Below are 20497 nucleotides of genomic sequence, written 5' to 3'. Positions count from 1 at the left end.
TCATTCCCTCCAATTAAATCATGGATTATGTCTCCCACTTCCTGGTTCTCCACTATGGAGTACCCAGTACAGTGCTGGACATGAGGTAGATGTCCCAGAAGTGCTTGTAGAAAGAATTCAGGCCCTACAAATAAGTGACATAATGATCAGTTAGCAAAAAGAGTTGTCAGGGCTGGGGAACCTGTGGCCTCAAGGCCATGTGTGGCCCCCTAGGTCCTCAGCAGCCCTTTGACTGAATCCAAACTTCACAGAACAAATGCCCATAAAGGGAATACCATTTCAAAAACAGTGGACCCCAGAGTTCATACATGGGTTTTGTGTGTTTAAGATGACACCTTTGTCATTTCTCATTTTCTCTTTGAATGCAAATCTTAAACCTGGATGGAGACTATTGCAAAAGAAGTTGTATCTTTCCACCCCTTGGGGTCTCTGTGAGGCATAGCATTAGAAAGGGAAAACTGAATTATCGTTTGTCATTAACATTGGACAACTGGAAATGCCCAGGATGCAGTGGGACCTTGACCTTTTCAAACTGAGGTCTTTAACAGATCTCAGTCTGACTGAGGCAGTGCCCATTCAGTGATTAAGGCTTTAAATATCTATTAAATTTATATTATATTGTATTTATTATATTATATTTATATGTAAATATATATTAAATATGTAATATATTTAATATATATATATCTGGGAGGGGAAGACCTTCAGGATTTCCGGCCAAAACAGAAACAATTGTTATTTACATTCATTCCTAGTCAGTCTAGGCCCAAACAGTGACTTGGTCTGGGACCAGAGTGATTTAGGGTTAAGGCTGGTCTTTAAGAGAAAAACAAAACAAAACAAATTTCAGAGATTCCTGATTCATATCTGGCCATTGGGCCTGGATGGCTCTGGAGGAGAAAATGGGGCTGGTGACTTCGCACAGCCCCTCCCTCACTTAAATCCAATTTACTTGCATGTCCTGGCATTGCCTCCCTGTTCTCTTCCAGAACAAAGGACAAAAACAGCACGTCTTAACTTTGCCTAACTTTAATTATTTTCAAGCATGTGGTATGTTATACTCACTACTCCAAAATGAGCATTTGATTGTTTATATGTTTTATAATTTTAGCATTGAAAGGGATCCCAGAAAGTCACCTAGTCCAACCTTTGACCCCAATGCAAGATTACTTTGTACATACTCCCTGCCGAGGTTAGAAAAGCTGGTCTCTACTCAATTGCTGGATAGCCCTGATTGTTAGAAAGTTCGATCTTGTTTTAAAACCAGATTTGTTCCTCATTATTGCTTCCATCTACTAATCTTAGTTCTGCACTCTGGAGCAATACAAAATATGTCTAATCTGGGAAACAAAGCCATATACATCTAAAATCAAGGTTTTTGTCCCAGCTCTTTTGTGTGACCTTGAACAAGCCCCTTTTCCTCTGGGCCTCAACTTCATCTGTAAAATGAGGGTTCTTAATTCTTTTTGTGTCATGGATCCCTTTGGCAGTCTACTGAAAACTTTGAACCCCTCAGAAAAATGGTTTTAAATGCATAAAATAAAAGGATTACAAAGGAAATGAATTATATTGAAATAAATACACAATTTTTCTCATCCTAATTCACGGACTCTCTGAAGTCTCTCAATAAGGGTTTGAGATTCCCAGATTAAGAATCCCTGGACTAGGTGATCTCATGAAGTGTTTCTTCCAGCATAAGCTCCTATGTCCTTATAAGCCTGTTCCCTCTATCTGCTAAATCCCAAATAAATGATATTGACAATAAGGGTGGAAGCTCAGAGAAAGAAGAAATCACTGTGGACTGGGCTGGTCAGGGATGCCTTTATGGAGAAGATGGTCTTGACTTTACAAAGTAATCAGACTAAATGGCATATTCAGCAGTTCTTCTTTTAAAATTTTCTTTGTGAGGAAAATATTTGTTGGTCAAACCCACATAACCCATATTATTCATAGCCATTTGCATTGATATAGTGTTGAAAAATCTTATGAAGGGACAAAATTAAGCACAAATGTCCATAAACCTATTCTTTGCCTTCCTCTTAATTAAAGGGAGCCTTATTTTACGACCTTAGCAGTCAAAGCTAATTGGTCTTATTTTGTATTCTTATTTGCATTATTTCTGCTGTTTTAGAAGTTACAAGAAACAGGAGAAATAAATCCTTGATTTAGCCATAGGGGAGCAAAAGCAGCCATCAACAACAGATGACAAAACATTGTGGGGCTCTACCTTGTGGGCTGGTACCTGGACACTTACACAGGTCACCAAGTAGAAAGTAGCTCTGCCTGCTGATGCTGTAAAGACTAATATAAATAATAGCCCATATGTTCTACCTCCCCAACATGTCAAGACAAAAGGGTCATCTGAACTTTTCACCTGGATAAATAAGCATATTTAGTTGGGAGTGGAAAGTTAATTTTGAATGGCTTTAAGGCTGACCCAACCCTAGGGATGTATTTGGACGATCAAATGAGACATGTCATGTAGCCCAGGGAGCTGGAGTAGCCACCATACCTAGACCTTATCCTGCCTGAAAGCAAGAGTAATCAAGAAATGACAGGATCTTCTAATTGTCACCCAAAGTGAACCCAAGAGAATGCAAAATCAAAAGTGGATGACAGTTGGTGGATAGGACCAGCAGGTATAGGATGTAACTGTAAGCTGGGGAGAATGGATCCCAGAACATCTGGTTTCTGCTCAAATAGTTGCTGTGGCAGGGAACCCACCTGACATGAAGAGGAAAGGAGGGAGTCAGCTACCCTGGGTTAACTATTCATTGCAAGGAGGTAACCACCAGGCGACATCACCCTAGATCAAGAGAGGTTTTATCTGCTTCGTTTGACAACCAGTTTTGGTTTCAAGTAGTCTGCTTCCCTGCTGTTTCAGTGATCTACTGTACTGAAAAACAGTGAAGAAGAGTCCTGGGCTGGGAGTCAAAAATCTTAAGACTCTAGTAGCTACTAACAGAACTGTGACTAGAGCAAAGTGATAGAGTGTTTGTCCAAGGTGAGAATTGTCCAAGGGTAGGGAAAGTAAAAGATCCATTGACAAGGGTCTTATACTCCTCCAAGAATACAGGTAAGAGGTAGTGGTGGGCACCCCTGATGATGGAATGGTTCTGGAACATACTTCAACTGGAGAAGTTGCTCAGCCCTAGTTCAGCTATCCCAGGGTTCCTTGGGCAAAAGAAAAAGAGATGACAGAAGCGATGGTGTTTTCTGAACTCTGGCCATGTCTAGGGATAGGGAAAGAGGGCCAGCCTTGGTTTGGATCCTGGTTAGGCAAACTACAGTTATCCTTTCCACACATGACTTTCCCCATCATGGTTTTGATATATCACAGGTCAGCATAAGAAATTAAATGGGAATTTGGGGGGAGTTTTGCAGAATCTACAGATGACATATGAAGGCCGACAGATAACACAGGGAAAAGTTTAGAAACTTCGAAATGCGTAAAATATATGTATAGTATTTTTGCTTAACATTGATGTACATATAATTTATGGCCATATACTTAATCCAGATTTTACGGTAAGGCACTGTAGATACTTCATAAGAGAAAAAGAAAAATGTTTATTTCTTCTTTGGTACAAAGGGAAGGCCAAAACATTTTATGCAGATTTTTCAGATCATGGGAGTGCAGCACCCCAAACCCCTCCCCTCCATGTGGAAGGGATAACTATAACCCCTTCACTGCAAGAAAGGGGGCAACCTGGGCTTCCCTCATGCAACCTCATTATTTATGACCAATCCACAGAGAGGGAAGGCCTGAGGAGGGGACAAGATGCCTTTTCCTCTTTGTCTCCTCCCCTTTCCTTTCCCCTGCTCCAAGCCCTAGGTCTTTTTCTTTCAAAGTTTTTGCCTTCCCTGGCTTCTCAAAATTTCCTGAAGCTGGTGGACTTCAGAAAAAAACCTGGAAAGACTTATATGAACTGATGCTGAGTGAAATGAACAGAACCAGGAGAACACTGTATACAGTAAGTCACATTGTGCAGTGACTGACTTTGATAGATTTGGCTCTCTTCCCAACAATACAAGGACCTAAGACAACTCCAAAATGCTATTCACATCCAGAGAAAGAATTACGGGGTCTGACTGCAGTTGGCAGCAGACTATTTGCTCTCTTTTTCTTCTGTTATTTTGCTTCTTCTTTCTCATGGTTCCTCCCATTGGTTCTAATTCTTCACATCATGACTAATGTGAAAATATATTTAATATGAATATATAAGTAGAACCCATATAAGATTGCATGATGTCTTTGGGGAGGGGGGAAGAGAGGAAGAGCGAGAAAATTTAAAACTCCAAATCTTATGGAAGTGAATGTTGAAAACTAAATAAATTAATTATTAAAAAAAATTCCTGAAGCTGAGAGGAGGGGCAAGTGGACTGAACTGAAAGTGTGATGAGCCACCTTTCCAGGTGAGAGAGAGAGGGTCACTTCAGGGCTCCTTGGTCCTGTGGGAGACAAAGGACATGATACCCTGGGAGGAAAGAATGCTTCTCCAGAAGAGTTCCTTCCGTCCTCCCTGCATTGTTCACACTGGGAGAGGGGTGGGCTCCCAGGGCAAAGAAGAGGGAGAGCCAGACCCTTAGCCCCTGCTAAAGGAACACGTATCCTTGGGGATTCTGCCATTTCCCCCAGGGGCACCTTTCTTTTCATTCAAAGTTTTTCTTTTTCAAACTACCACAGCTTTCCTGAAACAGTGATCTGGGGGTAGGGCTCATATGGAAGAACCAAGGGGCAGCTTAGCTGTCTGTTCTGCATCATGAGACCAGGGGCCACTGCTCTGGGAGAAGTGGTATCCTGTACTTGTGAGGGAACCCAGATTTCAACCACCCGACTGAAAGAGTGCTGGCCTGGGAGTCTGGAGACATCGGTGATAGTCCATTTGTCGCTAACTCTGGACCGATCTTTCCCCCTTGGCAAATTGAGGAGTGGGACCAGGTGGTGGCTAGGACTCCTCAGTGAGTCTATGATATTTGGGCTTCAATGGACCCTGCCACAGTTTTATTGAATTGAATGAGCCTTCCTCTGTGACCAAGTCATTTCTCCTCTTGGACTTCAGTTTCCTCCTGGGTAAAATAGAATTAGACAAGATTATCTCTAAGATCAGGGCAGCTAGGTGGCATAGTGGATAGGGCACTAGGCTTGGAATCAGTAAGACTCCTCTCCCTGAGTTCAAATCTGGCCTTAGAGACTTAATAACTGTGTGACCCTGGTCTAGTCATCTAACCCTGTTTGTCTTAGTTTCCTCATCTGTAAAATGAGCTGAAGAAGGAAATGACAAACCACTCCAGTATCTTTGCCAAGAATACCCTAAAGTGGGATCACAGAGAGGTGGATGTTACTAAATAACCAACCCTCTCTAAGATCCCTAACCTCTAACATGATACCAGGAGTCTGGGGAGGTTGCTTCAAACCAACTGTACCAAGTGGTACAAAGAGCACTGGCTCTCAACTTAGAGCAACCTGGGTTCGAATCCTACCTTACCACCTTTGTAACTCAGTTAAACCACTCAATCTCCCTGGGCCCCAGTTTCCTTATCTGCCAAATATGGGGTTGGACTAGATGGTGTCTGAGCTCACTACCAGTCCAGGAGCTATGATACTGGGATCGCTTCCCCCACCCCATCTGTTTGCTGTGTAAAGGTTAATAACTCCATCCCCTGGGTCGGCTGGGTGGTGCAGTGAATAGAGCATCGGCCCTGGAGTCCAGAGGACTTGGGTTCGGATCCGTCCTCAGACACTTAACACACACAAAAACTAGCCATGTGACCTTGGGCAAGTCACTTAACCCCAGTTGCCCTCCAAAAAGCAAAAACAAACAAACAATAACTCCATCCCCACTCCCGGAATCAGACTTCTAGAATATGCCACGTGTAAAGAAAGAACTTAGCCTTGAGCACACAGTTCATCAAGAATAAATAGTTAAAACAGGAACTACCTCATAACTACCCAATAACCAATGACCTGATCATGCCTGGGGGACAGCCTCCTCATAGCTGGGGCCTCAAGGTGGTGGAAGGTCTCTGTCTTTCTTCTCCACGGGGCAGTGTTTACCGCTCTCTGCCCCTTCCTCCGATTGAATGCATCATTTGAGCTTGCTTGCCCCAGGTGCAAAAATTCCTGTTGTGTTTCTGGTTCCACTTCTGCCCCTAACTAGCTATGGGGCTTTGGTCAGCTCTCTAGGCATCAGTTCCTGTGTCTTTGGCTTTAATTTCTCACAGGTAGGAGCCATGCTTACTGTTCAATTGCGGGAGAGTCATCAAGTGTTCTAACTAGCAGTGTACCCCTGGGAAAGAGCACTGGGGTGCATCAGTCAGATGACCGGGTTTTGAATCTCAACTTTGCTATTTACTGCCTTCATGACCTTGGGCACAGCACTTAATTGCTTTGGGCCTAATTTTCCCAATCTATTAAATGAGGCAATGAATTAGAAGACCTCTGAGGTCCCCTTCAGCCTCTCACAATATCAACAATCATAAATAACGATAGCATTGTAAGGTTTGCAAAGTACCATACATAGCTCATTTGATCTCCCAGTAACCCTCTGAGGTAGGTTCTAATCTATTGATATCGCAGTAATCTTTACGCGATGTTTATTGAATAAGATTAATAATAGCTGCCATGGGGCATCTAGGTGGCACAGTTGTTTGGAGTCAGGGCCTGGAGGCAGGAAGACCTGAGTTCAAGTCCAGCCTCAGATACTTACTAGTTGTGTGACCCTGGGCAAGTCATTTAGCCCTATTTACTTCTGTTTCTTATCTGTAAACTGAACTGGAGAAGGAAATGGCAAATTGCAAATAGTATCTTTGCTAAGAAAATCCCAAATGGGGCACAGAGAGTCATACATGACTGAAATGTCTGAACTACAACAACCATCCCGCCTTGTGTATTGTAATGATCAAATGAGATAATGGATGTGAAGACAATTTAAAATGTCACCCAGTACTCACTCATCTTGGTTCCTGTCTTTTTGTTTCCTTCCCCTTCATCTAAGTAGCTACCTTCCTGAGCCCCACAAAGCATGTGGAAATGCCACAGTTCTGAGGGAACATTTAAAGGACCAAAATAATGCAAGTCACATCATCAGAGTAATCAGAGGCCTTTTCCCATCTCTTCCTCTTTTAGTCAGTAGGAGCTCCATTAGACTGTGAATTCCTCAGGACCAAGGGGCTGTCTTTTACCTTTCTTTGTATCTCCAGCCCTTAGCACACTTCCTGGTACATAGAGGTGCCCAATAAATATTTATTGCCTGACTCTCCGACTTGTGATCTCAATGCATATTAACAGAAAAACTGGGAAAACATTATTGTGGGTAGAACTGCCAAAAGGGGACTCTCAATTCATTTGTCCAATGAATTGGAATGAGCACAAGTCTTCTGGAAGAGGGATAGAGTGTCAGAGAGCTGGCTACTTTGAATAAAAAAACAATTCTGGTGTGTTGATCAAGTCATTCTTACAGTCTTGTCCAATGAGCTATCAATGTCTATTGCTGGCCACAAGGGGGCAAGATAATACCAAGGCCCAATGACAGCTCATATCCTGCACTGAGGGAAAACACTGAAAGCCTCTACCTCACCAATAATTTTTTGTATATGGAAGGCAGCTTGCCTTTAGTTCATTGAACCTGGAGACCCCTGAATTCCAGTTCAGACTTTACCACTAACTTGCTGCATAATCTCAGATAAGACATTTCCCCTCCTTGGAGACAACTCTTTTAATCTATAAAATAAAGGAATTGGAATAGATGATCTCTAGGGGCTGTACCAGTTCTTTTTTTTCTTTTTGAGGGGGGAGGGCAGGGCAATTAGGGTTAAGTGACTTGTCCAAGGTCACATGGCTAGTAAGTATTAAGAGTCTGATGTCATATTTGAACTCCGGTCCTCCTGACTCCAGGGCCGGTGCTCTATTCACTGTACCACCTAGCTGCCCCCATGCGCCAGTTCTTTTTTTTTTTTAAATCCTAAATGGCTGACTTCCATTTGGGAGGGATGAGTGTTCGGAGGTCAGAGTGGAGATTCTGTAGCTCTGCATGCCAGTCTGAGGGGCAACATGAAGTGGTGAAAATCATGGATTTGCAGTCATTGAACCTAGATCTGGGCTTCTTCAACTTTTTCCACTCGTGGCCCCTTTTCTGAGTTTCAGCAACATTGATTGGCATTGCATGGCCTGAGGCACGTGTAGTATAAAATATGCATGCTTTGTGCTCAGAACTGAGACTGCAGTGAAATTACTAGATGCAACACAGGCAAGTGGTGTCACATTTGATTTTTAAATTAATCTTGGGTCATTGCACACTCAGAAACCTCTTACTGTTGCCAAATTATTCTGGACCCATATGGGGTCTTGATCCACAGTTTAAGATTCTGAGGTCTGGATTAGATTCGGATGTCTTCCCCCTACCAGCCGTGTGGCCTTGGGTAACTCAATCCCCCTGACAACAGTTATCTCATTTACCACATGAAAGGGTTGAACTAAATCATGTCTAGAGGCAGGTAGGTGGCACAGTTAATATAGTGCTGGGCTTGGAGTCAAAAAACTCAAGTTCAAATCCTGATAAGGGTCTTATAATCCTCTAAGAACATGGGACAAGGGGATGGGTAGTAGGCAGCCTTGGTAACAGGATGGGTCAGGAACAGACCCCAGTTGGGAAAGTAGCTGAACCTTAGCTCAGCTGTCTCTTGGGGCTCCTTGGGCAAGAGGAAAAGAGATGGCAGAAGCCATGGTGTGACCTGAGCTCTGGCACTTACTATCTGTGTGACCCTCATTTAATTTAGCCTCAGTTTCCCCATCTGTAAAATGAGGGGGTTGGTGCCTTATAGTTTTCAGTCTATGATCCTCTGATCTTTGATGCTCTAAAGCTATCCAGGCCTAAGTCCAACATGCTAATATTTGGGTCTAAAGTGCTTCTGTTTTTTAGTGCATTGTGCTAGGCTCAGTGGGAGATACAGAGATATGTATGCCCTCAAGGTAAATGCAAATTAGCAAACAAAGACTATTAGGATACCCATCTCCCCCCAAAATATCCAATAGTAAAAGACAGAATGTGGTATCATAAAGAAGGTACAAAGTACCATATGAGTTCTGAAGCAAGAGAAACCCTGTTAAGCTGGAGTGTCGCAGAAAGTTTCTGTGAAGATGGGAACTGAAAGGCCTTCAAGAATGGGTTCACAGCTTGTCTTAGACACTTACCAGCTCGGTGATCCTAGACAAGTCACTTCACCTCTTGGCTTCAGTTTCCTTATCTGTAACATGAGGGGGGCCTTCAAGATGGCTTTTCAGGTCTTTCCCAGTTCTAATTCTATGATCCAGTGATGCTCCTACAAATACACAGGGTTTTGGTAAGGTGGGGATTGGCTATGAGGTGGGGGGAGAGAGTGAGTAGAGAATGACACCTAGGGATGTGGGACTAGATGATCTCTTAGGTCCCTTACAGCTGTAAGTCTGTGACCCTGTGATCTAGGAATGGATGCAAAGTGAACTAAGATATATACACAATGACTGCAGCAATGGAAATGGAAATGAGAACAAGGAAGAAGAAATGTGTGATTATAATGAGCAAGCTGGGGCCATTAGAGAGAAGAGCTGATCAGACTACTCACTTCATTGCCAATGTGGATGGCTATGGGCAGAGAATATCATATAGACTATTGGACATGCTTGAAATATTGATTAGTTTTGCTGTTCTCCACCCTCCCCCTCTCCAACTTTTAAAAAAATCTTTGTTATAAGGGATGGTTCAATGGGTGTGGGACTGCAAGAGATGTGTTCAGAAATGAATGTGCTGTAGAAACAAAAGGCATAAATACAAATAAGATAAAAATCTTTTAAAATAGCTATTGCAGAAGAGAGATAATAAAAGCCTGATTTTTTAGGAAGCCTCTGTAGGGATGCAGAGGATTTAAAAATGAAGGCAAGGGAGAGGTTTGGCAAGGAGAAGGAATAGGAAAAGACTAATGAACACAGTCCCAACTTAGAAGAGGTCAAGTTTCCTTTAAATTCAGATCCTTCTCTGCCCGTTGCTATGTATGGAGCAGGCGGCTTCCTTAGTAACAGCTTGGCCTTTTAAAGGGGCAGTAGCTGCAGTCAACCATGGCTCCTAAGAAAAAAGGAGAGGGGAAGAAGAAGAAGAAGAAGACAGACATCGAGACAGCTACTAAGGCCATCCAGGAAGTCCTGACAGAGACCCGGGAGTTCTACCACGTCCAAATCCGGGACCTGGAGAATCGGCTTGACAGGTCAGTGAGTCAGGAGGCCCAGACAACAGCCAGCCAGGGTTCCACACTCTGTTGGGGCCATGGGGGCAACAGGTACAGGGCCCCTTCCTGGGAGGGAGGGGCTGCCCTAGTGGGAAGGGCTCTGGATATGGAGCCAAGAGGCCTGGGGGTTAACCCTAGCTCTGCCTCCAACCAATTCTGTGACCTTGAGCAAGTCTACCCCTGTACCTACCTACCTACCCTGGGCATCAACTTCCCCATCTGTAAAAATGAAAATGAAGGGTTTGGAATAGATGGCACCTCTGGGTCCTTTCAGCTTTAATGGTATGAAGAACAGACCAGCTCTGAGTACCAGGAAGATGGAGCTCAGGGATACGCAGTCACTGAGCTTGGCTCCTGGGAGGGCTCTGGGCCACAGTGAGAAGTTGACAGTCTGATTTCAGGGTTGTTCAGCAACTCTTTCTGAGCCCTTTTCTACCATTCAGCACCTCTATCTCCTCTGCCTATCGTGAACCTCAGCTTTCTGAAAAGCCTGTTCATCTTGAAGTAATGGGGACTTGGTGCATTAGCTCTCCAAGGGAGAATTTGCACTTCACAAGGGACGGGTAAGGATTGTGATTGATGGCATTTCGGGCCTTAGTCACAGCCAGTGAAGAGGTTTTGGAAAGTGCTGTTGTCTTGCAATCCTACCGGGTAGATAACTGCTCTCTTACATGCACGTACATCTCTTTGACTCTTTCCGAATCAGTCTGGCCCTGGTGTTGAAGAGTTCTGTTTTCTTATAGCTTTAAAGCCGTCTCTTTGGAATCCTCTTCAAAGCCATCTAAAGGTTGATCATATTAAAGCTGCATGTTGATCCCTAGCATACTCATGGCATCCTTTCTGCTCCCTTGAACCTGCTGTTTTCTTCTTGTACTTTTCTCCCAGGAAGGAGGAGGAGAGCATTGATGGCCCTACTTCCTCCCCATTTGACTTATTGTCTCCTTCCTGGCTGGGCAGGAAAACCAGGAGGGCGCCTCTTAAAGCCTTACACTCTTGAGCACCTTGTTCCGGCTCTTACAATCATATGGCAGGAAAGGACTCTGCTCCCCCAACCCTTGCCCGCCTCTTTCCTCAGGTACAAAAAGAAGTGGGATGAGCTGTCTCAGCAGAACAAAGTGGTCCAGGACGAGTTTAACCAGCTGGCCCACAACAAAAAGGAAGTTGTTTCCTTCCTGAAACGAACTCTCAACCAACGTATAGATGAGATCGCTGACCTTAACTCTCAGCTGCAGGGTCTGCAGATCTCCAAAGAGATGGAGAAGGATGCCTTTGAGGCCCAGCTGGCCCAGGTACGCCATGAGTTCCAGGAGACCAAAGACCAGCTCACCATGGAGAATATCATGTTAGGTAAGGGCCTTCCCTTCCTACATCACGCAGCCATTATAACATTTTCACTGAATGATTCCAAGGTACTCAGCTATTGACCTAGGCTACACCATGGATGAAATAGGAGGAAAAAGCAGATTCCTGCCCTCAAGAGAGATTACTTATCTGGGTAAGGACTTAAGAAATACATAGTAAACCATAAAATGTTAAATGCCAAGCTCTTACTCAAAGAAGTGAGGCTAGAAAATAATGAATGTGATCATTTAACAAAGGTACCAGAACTTAGACATCTCAAGGGATGGTACCCTGTCAAAGTAGCTCCCTCTGAGAAGCTGTGAACTTATTCCAGAAAGGCTGCTGCTGCTTAAATCATTTCTGGAATCCTCTTCAAGGCTTGCCTTCAGAACCACTTAATGAATAAATTTTTAAAAATTAGTGTTGAGGGGCGGCTAGGTGGTGCAGTTGAGTAGAGTGCTGGCCCCGGAGTCAAGAGGACCTGAGTTGGAATCTGACCTCAGATGCTTACCACACACACACACACACACACACACACACACACACACACACACACACACACACAAACCTAGCCATGTGACCCTGGGCAAGTTACTTAACCCCAATTGCCCTCCAAAAAGCAAAAAAAAAATTAGTGTTGAGACAAAAGCCACATCTTGTTTGTGATCCCAAAATATATGACCTAGGCCAGGTACCACCTTTTTCATCAGACAGGATTATAAATTACTTGTAAATCTATTTTCATCCACATTTCTTTTTAATTTTTTAATTTTAATTTTTTGCTTTTTGTAGGGGGGAACGTAGGGCAGTTGGGGTTAAGTGACTTGCCCAAGGTCACATGGCTAGTTTTTGTAAGTGTCTGAGGTCACATTTGAACTCAGGTCCTCTTGACTTCAGGACTGGTGCTCTATTCACTGCGCCACATAGCCGCTCCGATTTTCATCCACATTTCAAGAGATGATGATTTGCCACTAATGAGGCTAATTAAAAGAGAATTCTACAATGTCTAAAATTAGCATGGCATGGTAGACCAGCATGGAATTTAATTTGGAGTCAGAAGACACGGGTACACATAAAAGTTCTACTTACTACTACTTGTATGACCTTGGACAGATCACTTAACCATTTTTGATCCTTGTTCCTCCATAAAAAGAAGTGTTTAGACTAGATAAGCCTGTCCGGCTCTAAAGCTTATGGACACAGAATCATATAGAGAGACCTAGAAGGGATCTCAGAGATCATCTACTCCAACTCCGTCATTTTAGAAATGAGGAAATTGAGGCCTGTGCAGGATGAATGACTTGCCTAAGGTCACATAGGCAGTAAAAGTCAAAGCTGGGATTTGACCCTAGGTCTTCTGGCTCTGGAACTAGTGCTATTTATGCTTATTAAGGGGAATTTCTAAAGTGTACATTTTTTTAAATCACTGTCCAAATGAATGCAAAAATGAAATTAAATGAATGAAAAAAGTGCTTCATAAGTACTCACTGTGCTCATGTACATTGTTCTGTAAGTGCACGGGCTACCAATAGAAAAAGAAGGCAGTTCCTCCCCTCAAGGATCTCACATTCTAATGGGAGAGATGATACATACAGAACATTTTAGCTACAAGTCAAATGGAAAGATCCCATGGTTCTTCGAGTAGAGTAAAAAAGCAGATGGTAATACATCCATCCACACACACATCCATCCTTCATGTCATTTCCACTGATGCATTCCTATCAGTTTATGATGTCGAACCACTTGACAATGCCAAGGATTTGGGGGACAATTTTCTTTTCTGGGTCTTCAGCAGCTGTGCTTGCAACATACACAGAGACAGTTACCAGACCACATCTATTCAGGGGTTGCTTCCCAGGACGAAGGCCGTGAAGGTTGGACTGGAACAGGACAAGTGATAGTTCAAGTAAATGTACAGTTTCCCAAGGGAACCACTTTGTAGGGGACAGCACTCATTTGGATACTGAAGTCATTCAGTCACATCTTGCATAAATGTTCCAGATTTCTGAAAAGGGAGAAGTCATGGTGGGAGAGGGTGGGATTTGAGCTAAATCTTGAAAGATAAGTCTACTCTAAATAAATGGAAGAAAAGGAGGGAGTGCTTACCAAGGGGGAGATTCTAATTGGGCAAAACCAAAAAGGTATTGTTGTACTAGGCTCAGGGAGACTAGGAAGACTTCACGAAGTAGAGGAAGCTGTGCCGAACACGACTGGATTAGGTTGTTGGAAGGGTGGGGAGTAGTGGAGGTGGGCTGCTGAGAATTCTGCCTGAAGAGCCTGTGCCCAGGGGGAATCCTTCCACATGCCCCAGGCCATCTTCAGGCCAGTTGGAGACTTTTGAGAGTGCTGGGGCCCACTGGTTCATGAGGTCTTTTCTGGGCAGGAGGAAAGTTGGCTGCCCTAGAAGAGTTCCAGTTCCAGAAAAGTGATCTCATGGCCAAGTTTTCCCTTTTGGAGGAGCAGCTGAAGAAACAGCAAGATGACTACAAGTCCTATGTTTACCACATGGAAAGGAAGGCTTTGATGGATAAAGAAAGGTTTGAGCCACCTATTGATAATGGTGGCTTGGGGGGTGGCAGTGGTGGGGATACAGGATGGAGTAAAATAAAGAACTGGGGCTCTCTTCTTGGTATTTGTAGCAGCAAGCACCCCAGCATCCCCAGGGTGGCTGCCAATACAGGTTCTTAGATCTGCCTTTCTAAAGGGAAGCAACTCAAAATGGGTTAACAGTCTTGCTTTAATCAAACATATGTCATTTACCTAGTTCAGGGGGGAAAAGGTCAGCACCCTGAACTTCAGAGAATACAAAAAAGTTATATGCATAAGTTACAAGCAGCCAGAGAAACAGATCAGCAGACAGGCTTCCAGCTGTCTAACCATTACATCCATACCTAGTCAGTTACCAGGGAGGGAAGCACCAACATCTGGGTTTTCAAAGCCAGGAAGCTCAATGGCTGCCCAGAATCTCATCTGGTCAAATCACATAACTCTTCTCAAAGTGAGCCCCAAAACAAAATCTCACATCAGGGTATATAAGCCTTCTCCTGGCTCAGAGAATGTCACAACCCTCTTGACCCACTGCCCAATTACACAGCATCAGGGTGTGGGCATTCCTGAAAAATAAGCCTCCTGCTACAGGCTCCATGTGACCACATCCAACCTATTAGGGGACAGAGTATATTTTCAAATCAAGGAAGATTCTGAGTCACTTAAGCCTATCAGAGGGCCTAGGGGCAGGGAAGATCTTAAATTCCCATTCCCATAACAGTATTGAAATGGCTCTGGAGGGGTGTCATTCAACCAAATCAGAGATCTAGCAGGATATCTAGTCATCTAAGCTTAGACAACTGAAATAGCAATTTGGGAAAAAATACCTCTTGGTTTCTAGCTGTGTAAGCTTACATAAGCCTGTGTGTAAGCTAGGCCTCAGTTTTTTCATCCATGAAGGGTTGCTACTGGCCTAAATGTTCTCTGGGGTTCCTTCTAACTCTGATAGTCTATGATTCTATAACTCCATGATCAGTTTGTAAGGCATGGCATTGGAGAACATCAACAGAAAATCACAGGGCCTGAGGAAGACCAGGGGTTTTCTGGCTTGAGGGAAGAGGGATCTGAAATTGAGTTCCGAGAATATCTAAGGCCCTAAGCATCATACTACTCCTTTTTTCTAATCTACAAAGACTTCGGAAGGACATAATCCATCGTATAAACACAGTGGCAGCTGAGTTCCGCAGGGTTTCTAGCTCCCAGATGGCAGAGACAACAAAAAGAGCTATCAGGGAGAATGTGGCAGTGGCTCTGGATCTGGCCAGAATAAACTCTGGAAACTTGGAGCAACTAAAGGAGAATGATGAGCTGAAAGAGTCTAAGCTGAATTTGTGCAAACAGCTGGCCCTTCTGGAGAAGGATGAGAAGACCATGATCAAAAACAGCCTCATTCACATCAAGGTAGGACCTGCCATGTCAGAAGTGAATGTATGTACACTGTACTAGAAAGAGGGTTTATGGGGAGGGGGTGCTGAATCCCTGATAAAGCTAAGGAAGCTGAAATGAGGAGAGAGTAAAAAGATTTTTTTCTTTAGGACTAGTTTCCCCCTCCCCCCCCTTCCCCTTGCAGCAGTGAAGTAGAGTTAGAAGTGGGGAAGGAGTGCTATGGGAGGGACAGGATGAAGAATAGAGGAAATATAGCACTACATAAATTAATGAAATTAGGAAAGAGTGTCCTACATCTTTTTATCTACCTGGTGGCTATCACAGTGTTTGGCACAGAGTGCGCAGCTAACAAAAGTTTGCTGAAATTGAGCGTCCTTTAAAAACTAAAATTTACTGCCAAGGCTTTGGTGGCTGCCAGGGAGCTGTCCACCACGGAGGTGCTGACAGACTTCAAGTAATGAAAATAGACTGTCCTTGGGCCCCACTTCCTTTTTTTTCCCCCTCTCTCCTCCATGCTTTCCCCGTCTCTCCTTCATCCCTCCTCCCATCTGCTGGAAGAGCTAGCGAGTTGTAATCTTCCTGACCTGAAGAGCAGTGTCTGTACAATAGTCCTTCTCTATGTACTTTGGGTGATTTCTAATAAGGTGGTAAACAAGGACAGTAAAGACCGGGTTTTTCTCCAGAAAACAAGCTCTAGGATCTGTGGAACTGGCCCTTGGCACGTTACAAAGAATTTTCATTCAGTTCTGAGGGCTTAAACAAACCCAGTATGTCCTGGAGGATAAGTTGTAGTAACCTAATGACTGATCATTGAGATCCAATTAAAAGGGAAGGAAGATGGTAGTCTCCATGCCAGGAACCTTCCCAGCAGTCACATTTCAGTCTGAATTCATATTCATAAATGTTTTTATGCCATAACCTCTCTTATTTAAAGTTCTAGAACTCATTCCTAGGTCTTCTGTATTATTTTCACTTCTGGTAACAAAGCTTTTAATCACAATTTTTTTCGGGTGGAAGGCATAGAACTTTTAAAAAGTTTCTTCTTCACAAGGCAGGTACTATAACAGTATGGCCCTCCTTTGCCCTCCCACATTTCAAAACCACCTTTTATACCCAAAGAGATGGCATGTGGTTATTCTGATTCTGGGACTGGATGTATCTCATTGGGATGCATCCTCTTTGGTAATGAAACTATCTCTGTATAAAGATTGTTGATACCCTCAAGGAGCTTACAAGCCTAGTTGGGGAGAAATACTCATATGAATTAAATATTAGAGAATTCAAGAGATAACTTGACAAGACAATACAAGAGATATCACAGGACAGCAAGGTGTTAAATAAGCAGTGCGGACAAATGCCAAGGGAGAGGAGGGAGATCAGTGTGACCTGGGGCCATCAGGAAAGGCTTCACTGAAGTGGGACTTGAAGGATAGGGAAGATTTGTGTAGATGGGAGGAGTGATTCTTTTAGGCAAGGGAAACAACAGTTCATCTAATAAATATATGTATGCACATACATATATGTATGTATTTAAATTAATATGTACCCTGGGGACATGCAGAAAGCACAATACGATTTGCTTCAACCCTGTAAACCACCTTGAGAAGATCCCAACCTCCCCAGAAATTGGAGCTGGTCATAGGTGTTGCAGTCATTATCTTTTGGCTTCTCCTTTCTCCTCTAGATAATCCAACTTCTTTCTGAAAAGTACCAGGAGCAGCAGCACGTAGAAATTGAAGTTGACCAGCTTCGGATAATACTGAGTCAGGCAGAGATTGCTTTTCAGCAGATGGAGGAAGACAACAAGGAGCTAAAGTAAGATGGTGTTCTCCTTGCTCCAGGGCAGTGAAGAAGAAGGGTGGGGTGGGCAGGACTTTCACCCCCACAAGCTTAGTGCTCAGCATCAGAAGCTAGAGCTCTGCTCACAGAGGGTAACTAACCAATGAATCCCCAAGTATTTATGGGGAGAATGTTAGGATGGCGCCATGGAAAGGCTAAACTAAACTGGGAGTGAGGAGATCTGGCTCCCAGCCTTAACTCCATTACTGCATGGCGTGGACACAGATACCTCCATTTTCTGGGCTTCTGTTTCCTTCTCTGGGATGTAGGAGATAGACACATGATCTCTCAATGTCACTTCTAGCTCTAGCAATCATGATTTAACCAGAGGCAGTTCCAGACAAGTCTAGATGCAGGGAGTGAACAAGCCATTCGTGTACCCTCTCATGGTCAAGAAGCAACATTCAGAGGTATTGGTCCTGGGGCGGCTAGATGGCGCAGTGAAGAGAGCACCAGCCCTAGAGTCAGGAGGACCTGAGTTCAAATCCGACCTCAGATACTTAACACAAAAACTAGCCATGTGACCTTGGGCAAGTCACTTAACCCCAATTGCCCTACCTCACCCTCTCCAAAAAAAAGAGGTATTGGTCCTGGCTAATGCAGCCACCCCTGAATACAGCTCTTTCTAACTTACAGCCCACCATCCTCCTCCTCCACACCACCACGTAATGAGAATGATGATGATAATTACAATAATGACAATTATGATAATGATAGTAATAATGATGGTGGTAGTGGTAATAATAACAATAGGATAATGGCTAGTATTTTTATAGTACTTTAAGGTTTGCAAAGTTCTTTCCTCATTTTAATCCTCATTTAATCCTCACAACAACCCTAGTTACTTAATAGGTACTTAATTAGCCTCATTTTGCAGGTGAGGAAACTGAGACTGAGAGAGGTTAAGTGACTTGCCCAGGGTCACACAGCTAGGAAGTATCTGAGGCAGGATTAGAACTCAGGGTCTTCTTACCTCCAAGTCCAGCACTTTAGCTACTGCAGGTTAAGGGGATGCAGAGGATGGAAAGACAGCCCCTCATAGTCCTCTGTCCCTGGATCCATAGGAACAGGATAAAGAGCTTGAGGAAGCAACTGAATAGTCAGAGTGTAGAGGAGAAGAGACTGACAATGGAACTGAAAACAGAAAGGGAAAATCGACAAAGCCTGGAGGTTTTGCTGACCAAAGCCACTTGCCACCTCCAGGACTTGCTAAAGGTGAGTACGTAGACCCTTGCTCAAGATGTGGCCAAGCAAGGCTAAGATCCCAGAGAACTGTTCAGTCCAAAAGAAGAGTATACCATGCTACCTGCCCCTAGGCTGTAGGTCAGTGAGGCAGAAATGGGACACTGAGGTATGGGGGAAGACCCAAAGAACACTAGATGTGGCCACCCTTCCAACACACTCAGTGCAGCATCATTGCTATTCCCAGAAGCTACAGTGGACAAAGTGCTCCCACATCCTTTGTCTCATTTAACTCTACCCATCACAGAGGAGGACATAGAAGCTCAGGGAGGCATGGATTCTGCTCTCATCTCTGTCCTTAACTCCCTGTATGACTCTGGACAAATCACTTCATGTCTAGAACCACAGAATGCCAGAGGTGGAAGGAGCCTCAGGGACTATCAAGTATAACCTCACCATTTTACAGATTAAAAAACTGCATCCCAGAAACAGGGACTGATCTGACCCATTTCACAAAGCATGGCATGTCACATTTCTTGGCCTCAGCTTCCCCATGGTCCCCAAAAGGATAACCCTTGTCCGTGATGCTAATCCAAGCGTGCAAAGTGCTTGTGTGTGAGATGGGTGCTGAGTTTGATTGCTGTGATATTCCTCAAGACCTGTGCAGATGGAGGCAGGTGGAGTGGGGGAGTTGGTGAGAGCTCACAGGGCCAACCTCTCTCCACACATTGGCCTTATCTTCCTCCTGATTCCCATCCCCCAGACACGCCCTATGAAAACTGAGGCTGGAGAGGTAGACCTGTTATTCCAGCTGGGGAGGAAAGAGATGCTGCGTCAGCTGCTGACCATGCTGAATGAGGCTGTGGGGGTGGGACCCCGCATCCCCGAGTTTGTGCCTCCTCCAGTTAAGTCCCCCGCGATCCAGTCCTTCTTGACAGCTGTTGAGGAGAGGTGAGTGGTGACCTGGCCTGAGAGCCAATCTTCAAGGAGGAGGAGAGATCTGGATTGGGTTTTGAAGTGTGTGAAACTGGGGAAGAGAGAAGCCTTATAGGTAGGCTTCTTTTTGGGGTCTCAGCCCTCTCTTTCCTCTCAGTTCTCAGCAACCTGAGCCCCCACCTCTGCTACAGGAACTGGCCGACATTCAGCCTTACAAGCTTGGGGACTTGGGCCTGGTGCCCCGTCCACCCTCAGCCACAGAGGTTGACCAAAATGCTGCTACATTCAGACAACTTAGGCCTGTTAAGGCCTTCAGCAACCCTGAGGTGAGAAAATGAGGGAGTGAGGGCGAGGGCAAGGACATAAAGGGAGGACCCTCCCAGGGGCAGTTGTTTTCTGACATATGGAAGGGATGGAGTGAAGAGATAAGAGGATGGAGCTCAGGTCTTTCCATTTCCCTGAATTTTTCATTTCCAGTTTCCAAGCCCTCGGATTTTGAGAGGGATCAAGCAGGTCAGCATGCCAGCTTTCCACCTGCACCCCAGATGGGGGGGACAGCAGGAATAGCTTCCCCTTCCCCATTCCCTGGCCCTCGGCTCTAACAAAGGGGGAAGTGGAAGAAGAAATGCATGAAGAAGAAATGCAGACTTGGACCTTAATGGCCTCATCATCATTTCCTGGGCAAGGGTGGGAGAGAATGTAAATGCTTTATAAAATGGTTATCACACAGGAATGGAGAGAATCCATGCTGGCGCCTGAGCCCCCTCCCCTCCCCTGCACTTGAGCTAGAAGCCCTGGTGCCTGCCCATGATATGGTATCAGCTGACTACCCTCCAAGACAAGGAGATGCTTCATGAGCCACCCCTCTGCCAACCCATCCCAGACTGGGTCAACCCTGAGAGACTGAGGAGGCTGACCCTACTGCCTCTTTCCAGGCCAAAAGGATGGAAGGAACTCTTTGGGAAGCTCCATCGGGGTAGAGAGAGTTTGGAGGGACCTTCCATGG

The 20497-nt window shown here is 44.5% G+C and overlaps 1 protein-coding gene and 1 long non-coding RNA gene across 2 annotated transcripts; one reads left to right on the top strand and one right to left on the bottom strand.

The window, feature by feature from the left end:
- Positions 1-3462: 3462 nt before the first annotated feature.
- LOC138147243 (uncharacterized) lies at positions 3463-13194 on the bottom strand. The gene is made up of 3 exons (XR_011164741.1): positions 13090-13194; positions 9194-9321; positions 3463-5070 (listed from the first exon to the last, which is right to left on the bottom strand). It is a non-coding gene; the product is annotated as an uncharacterized lncRNA (long non-coding RNA).
- Positions 10094-20224, top strand: LOC138147242 (cilia- and flagella-associated protein 157-like). The gene is made up of 9 exons (XM_069069605.1): positions 10094-10239; positions 11336-11607; positions 13985-14138; positions 15282-15549; positions 17219-17349; positions 18438-18588; positions 19319-19506; positions 19649-19817; positions 19969-20224. Exons 1-9 carry the CDS (start codon positions 10094-10096, stop codon positions 20056-20058), a joined length of 1569 nt encoding a protein of 522 aa, XP_068925706.1. The 3' UTR covers positions 20059-20224.
- Positions 20225-20497: the final 273 nt, after the last annotated feature.

The sequence above is a fragment of the Petaurus breviceps genome, unplaced genomic scaffold, assembly GCF_028583685.1.
Source record: "Petaurus breviceps papuanus isolate PSGF00001 unplaced genomic scaffold, PetGlider_PUasm1.0 90779, whole genome shotgun sequence".
Taxonomy (NCBI): Eukaryota; Metazoa; Chordata; class Mammalia; order Diprotodontia; family Petauridae; genus Petaurus; species Petaurus breviceps.
This window is presented reverse-complemented; position numbering and strand designations above follow the sequence as displayed.

Excerpts from the sequence above, each read along its gene's own strand:
- LOC138147242 (XM_069069605.1), top strand. The coding sequence starts at position 10,094 with ATGGCTCCTAAGAAAAAAGGAGAGGGGAAGAAGAAGAAGAAGAAGACA. Across the intron at positions 15,550-17,218 it reads ACAGCCTCATTCACATCAAG|ATAATCCAACTTCTTTCTGA; the intron begins GTAGGACCTGCC and ends TTTCTCCTCTAG. Across the intron at positions 17,350-18,437 it reads GAAGACAACAAGGAGCTAAA|GAACAGGATAAAGAGCTTGA; the intron begins GTAAGATGGTGT and ends CTGGATCCATAG.